General features: G+C 40.0%; 1 protein-coding gene across 2 annotated transcripts; it reads right to left on the bottom strand.

Moving 5' to 3' along the window:
- Nucleotides 1-1,493: 1,493 nt before the first annotated feature.
- Nucleotides 1,494-4,627, bottom strand: adcyap1b (adenylate cyclase activating polypeptide 1b). 2 transcript variants are annotated; one of them, XM_042497999.1, is made up of 5 exons: nucleotides 4,352-4,627; nucleotides 3,853-3,957; nucleotides 2,771-2,905; nucleotides 2,317-2,421; nucleotides 1,494-1,763 (listed from the first exon to the last, which is right to left on the bottom strand). In XM_042497999.1, exons 2-5 carry the CDS (start codon nucleotides 3,954-3,956, stop codon nucleotides 1,580-1,582), a joined length of 528 nt encoding a protein of 175 aa, XP_042353933.1. In that variant the 5' UTR covers nucleotide 3,957; nucleotides 4,352-4,627; the 3' UTR covers nucleotides 1,494-1,579. The 2 variants fall into 2 exon arrangements, with proteins under 2 accessions (XP_042353933.1, XP_042353934.1); XM_042498000.1 differs by lacking the exon at nucleotides 2,317-2,421.
- Nucleotides 4,628-4,855: the final 228 nt, after the last annotated feature.

Genomic DNA, 4,855 nt, shown 5'->3' with positions numbered 1-4,855 from the left:
CCTGCTCTCCTCTCCATGCACACCTCTCTCTCTCTCTCTCTCTCTCTCTCTAACACTCCTCATCTCTTTATCACATCCTCACTGCACAGACCTCAGCAGACATCTAACACAGATCGTCTCAACAATGATTCACAGCACTGTCAAATCAACTACGTAGCACGGCGATCTAGAAGCAAAAAAGAACCATTTAAAAACCCAGACAATCAGCAAAAGGGGGTCCAGTGTCTTATGATATCCACAATGACAGCAGCAGGGGGGTAAAAATTCAACAAGTCAGTGCAGTACCAGTTTCCACCACCTCTAGCCCTCCTTGTTCACATTCCCAACACATCTGACGGAGGGGAAGGTGGTGCTGAAATAGGCTTTAGCACAGCCCACCTCCCAAATAGCACAATCCAAAAAAGCACAACGGCATGCAGTTTCTAAGCAAAAATTAGCAAAGGTGTCCACATGCACCATTAAATAAGAAATAAAGAGTTAAATATTCCTATCTGATGCTACCTTTCCTCTCCGCCTGCTTTGTTTCCTGCATCTTTACACGTTCTGGGTCCATTCTGAATATCTGCAGTGCTGCCCAAATACAATCAACAGCTGAAGCACATTCTTCCAAATAATCCTGTTGACTGAACACAGACAACGTTGAGATGAATGTGTAGTTTCTGTACTGTACATAATACACACACATGGAACATTCTTTACACAGTCCTATCGAGCATGATTTATCTCCCTAAATGACTTTGAGGCAAGTGAGCAAGCAGTGTTTGCCGCAACAGCAACTTGAGGGCTTCCTTGATCTTTAGGCGATAATGCCCTTGCAAATACGCCTGCAATTACAAGTCTGTTTGAAAAGAGGGGTCGTTTTTTTACCAGCAGTTGCATGAATGGCCGTGTAAGTCAATCAGTTTTGCCATCAAATGACAGGCTGTTGGACAAAAGTTAATTCCCCTGGAGGGGGGCAGCAAGCTTTACAAATCCACACAGCTCCCATTAAGGGAGCAAAGAGGAGGAGCAGCAGGAGGAGGAGGAGGAGGAGGAGGAGGAGGAGGAGGGGGGTGGACAAGGGCAACATCTATCATTTAGGATAAGCCGGATATGCCTCACATAGCATGCTCACTGCTTCTTTGGGCCTGTTTCGGAAAACAAACAACACTAAAAAAATAGAACGTTGGTTACAAAAATAAGTATAACATTCAATACTTTGATTGTCTTTTTAAAATCTATTTATTTTCTGCATATGTAGATGACCTTTAGAGATTTCAAGCGCATAATGTTGAAGGTGCACATTTTTTTTTCTAATTTCTTCTTCTTCTTTTTTTTTTAAGTCATTTTGTTTTGTTTTCAACAACATGAAAATAAAATATTGGTCCACAAAGTATTACTGTGCGGTATCAAGTGCTTTTGTACAAAAAGAAAAAAAAAACGATATTATTATTAAAATATTCATTTTAATGGCTTTACTTCATACATAAATACATGTTGAAAGAACACAGGCGCAATCCACTGGTTGGTCAGATATATCTGAATGATTTAACGACTGGATGTATATACACAGGAGGGCAGTTTGGGCGCTTTAACAACGCTACAAATAGGCAAGTCGGCGTCCTTTGTTCCTAACTCTCTGTCTGTACCTTCTTCCCAGAACCGCTGCCAGGTATTTCTGCACGGCCATCTGCTTTCTATAGCGACTGTAGCTGTCGGTGAAGATCCCATCTGAATGTCTTTTGGATAAGGGCTCTGACTCTTCCTCCATGCTGTTGTCGTCACTGAAAAAACAAGCAAAATAATAATAATAATAAGATTAGTCAAAGCTGCAGCCTTCTCCAAATATTCAGCTTGTTTTTAATTTGACATATTGTGATTTCTCCACCTTTCCGTGATGCAAATTGCCTACAATCGCTAAAAATGAATTGTTGGGGCCTTCTATTTTTTTTTTTCGTTTAAAAAAAGGCGGCAACAAGCAAGACAAGTGTAAAAGAAACGGGTTTTTTTTTCGTTTTTTTTTTTTTTTAAAGAACAGTCATAAATTATTCATTTGCACATTGCAGATTCTGACGCATGTTTTTCAACTGGGAGAACAAAATCAATTTATGGATTAATCACATAAATCGAAGTGTATTTTAGTCTCAGACCTTCTTATTCTTAATAATTAAAAACGCAATGCCACGCCACGACAAAAAAAGATGAAAATGTAATTTTTTTAAATATAAAGATAGAAATTAAAAACAGAAAATGATAGACAGTGATGCAGCAGCCTGGACTTGTGCAGCGGAGAAACATAAAAAAATGATGACTGCAGGTTATAAGAAATGCCCTTACCCTGCACGAATTGTCATCAGAGAATGCAGATAATGTCTCGCTGTTAACTGACCCAGGATCTCCCTCAAGGCTCTATCTAATTCTTCCTCAGCATGCCTTTCTGGTCTGAGATGATAAAACGCCAAAACACATAGATCATCAGTGACTAAAAAAAAAAGCGCAGACAAAATGATCAAAAGTAGCCTAAAATGTCCCCACCTGCAAAATAACATCAGGTGCAAATAGTTTTTATTTTGCACATTTCTGCCGACCTTTTTTTTTTATTTACGTTCATTATTTAACAGTATTCGGAACCAACATTTTAGGCTACTCAGTATGAAAATAACACTGAACAAATACCATGAGAAACTCTTGGAAATAAACAAAGCAAGCAAACATTATCGCAAAAAAAGAAGTCATTACAATGGAATCCAGCTCGAGGCTTTATATAGCTGCGAGGTGAAAGCACATTTACCTCTTCTCTGGTGGGTAGTAGAGAGTGTACGCGTCGTCGTTTAAGGATGGTGGGCTTCGTATAGCAATCTGATCGCCATCAAAACCCATGTCGGATAATGAATTCCCATCCTCATCGAAGGCGTCGTTTTCAAGTCTGCAAAAAAGAGGGGGGGGGGGGGGGGATTCATCACAAATTTGATCTGTGCACAAGTGGGACGCAGCAGTGAAAGAATGCCAAAATGTCTGCTTCTAAAATCACAGGGAGGTTGGATGCATTCGCGATGAGGGAAGAAAAGAAAATGTAATATGTGAAGGGGTTTTGGACTAAAATCCGAAAACGAATTATTTAAAGTTTGACTTAAAATTGCTTAAAATGATAAATGTGTGTTTCTTTTCTCTCTTTTTTTTTTTTTTTTAGAAATTTGATATTTTATGATCGGGATAATCTGTTTTTTTAACTTGATGCTGCTGCTCTCAGCAGCTGTACAGCCTCATTAATAATTGAAGAATCGAAACAATGGGTGTGAGAATGATCACATTTAGTGTAGGCGTGGAGCCAGAAATTTATTAAAAGAAATGCCGCAATTAGCAGAGAAATATTAAAATCAATAAGAACCACGCCCAGAGTATGGATATGCTTTTCACAGAGTGAGAGAGAGAAAGAAAAAAAAAAGAATAAATCTTAAATGGATAGAGCTCTCCTATTCGTTTTGCCTCGCCTCTCCTTGGTGACGCCAGTCCACCGTCATCCCAAGGGCTATCAGTTGCATTGACTGCACTCTCATTTTTAATAAGGGGAGTTCTGTGAACCGTCCCACCGGACAGATACCTCTACGCAATTTCCATTGTCATTTTCCACACAAGAATTGCAGTTGTTGAAATTTCATTTTTCGTTCTCACTCTTAGTTCTGTGATTTTTAAAATCGCGCGCAGAGTTTGTGCGCAATTACGCACACTTATTTCAAATAAAAGTGCCCAAATCCTCAAATAAAATCAAAATCAGTCACAATGCAATAACATAATTGAACGAAAAAAACAGCTTTTAACATGGATTCGTTAAAGAAATACTAAAATGAGGCTATAAAGAGCTCATACACCTACCTAATCTTAGGGTAACTTAGTCCGATAGGTGTGCAGAAGACGCTGTAGTGCATTAAGATTCCGTAGACGAGCAAGATTAAAGTCGCTTTACTCGAACTGGCCATGCTGTTAGAAAAATGAAAAAACAGACGCAACATTAAACAGGTTAGTCACTCCTATATGAACAACATGCTCTCTTTGTTCTGTCAAATTCACGTGCTGTGCTACTTCTCTTTTTTACAAAACAACAAAACTGGATCGAACATAAGCTTGTTTTATTAACTGGACATAGTAAACCTCCATTTGCGCAAAAGTACAACAAAAAATGATTTCTGGCTGTTTTACTCATCCCATTTCGTAAAAGTTTAACTGAGGTATCCTTTTGCATGCAGCGCCAAAGTAATTAAAGACAAAAAAACATCAGATCTCCATGCAGTGCAGAAAAGACAAAAATCCGTTACTTTATCTCCATCAATGAATTTCTCCGAGTTTTAAGACAATCCGCAGATAAAGCACATACCTATAGCAGGAGAGCAGAGCGCTGTGCTGTAGGATGTGATCCGGGCGCGGCTGTGGATGTTGTGTGCCTGAGTGTGTGTGTGTGTGAGAGAGAGAGAGAGAGACGGTTTCTTTCTCACGGCACTTCTTCCCTGGCTGAAGCGCCTCCGTCGTCTCCTTATGTTCCCCTCAGTGCAGCCTATCTCACTTTTTTCGACACAGTTAAAAGGAGTCGCGGAAGAAAAACTCGGTGGTCAAAGTGCCGCTGTGTGTTCAGCCTACATATCGTTGCTCTAAACTTTTGTCCTGTGCTGTGATTGCCTTGGATTTTTATCCGCGCATCGTAAGCCTTCCCCCCCTCCTCCTCCTCTCTCCAATATGTCACATTAAGGATGCTATAGACGTCATCAAGTTTGCCTCCCGGAATATAAAAGTACAGTTCCTTCCTCATCGATGCATCCGTCACCCTCAACCCCCCCTCCACCTCCCTCCTAAGATGGAAGTTTACTTCAAAACTTTCTCCTTT

Source organism: Plectropomus leopardus, chromosome 12 (assembly GCF_008729295.1).
Source record: "Plectropomus leopardus isolate mb chromosome 12, YSFRI_Pleo_2.0, whole genome shotgun sequence".
NCBI classification, from domain to species: Eukaryota; Metazoa; Chordata; class Actinopteri; order Perciformes; family Serranidae; genus Plectropomus; species Plectropomus leopardus.
The sequence above is the reverse complement of the archived record's forward strand: the minus strand, read 5'-3'. Positions and strand labels throughout refer to the sequence as shown.

Bases quoted from the DNA above. Each gene is read 5' to 3' on its own strand.
- adcyap1b (XM_042497999.1), bottom strand. From the start codon at position 3,956: ATGGCCAGTTCGAGTAAAGCGACTTTAATCTTGCTCGTCTACGGAATC. The intron at 2,906-3,852 runs GTAGGTGTATGA...TCTTTTTTGCAG, and splicing joins CTAAGTTACCCTAAGATTAG to ACTTGAAAACGACGCCTTCG. The intron at 1,764-2,316 runs GTAAGGGCATTT...TTGTTTTTTCAG, and splicing joins CTGATGACAATTCGTGCAGG to TGACGACAACAGCATGGAGG.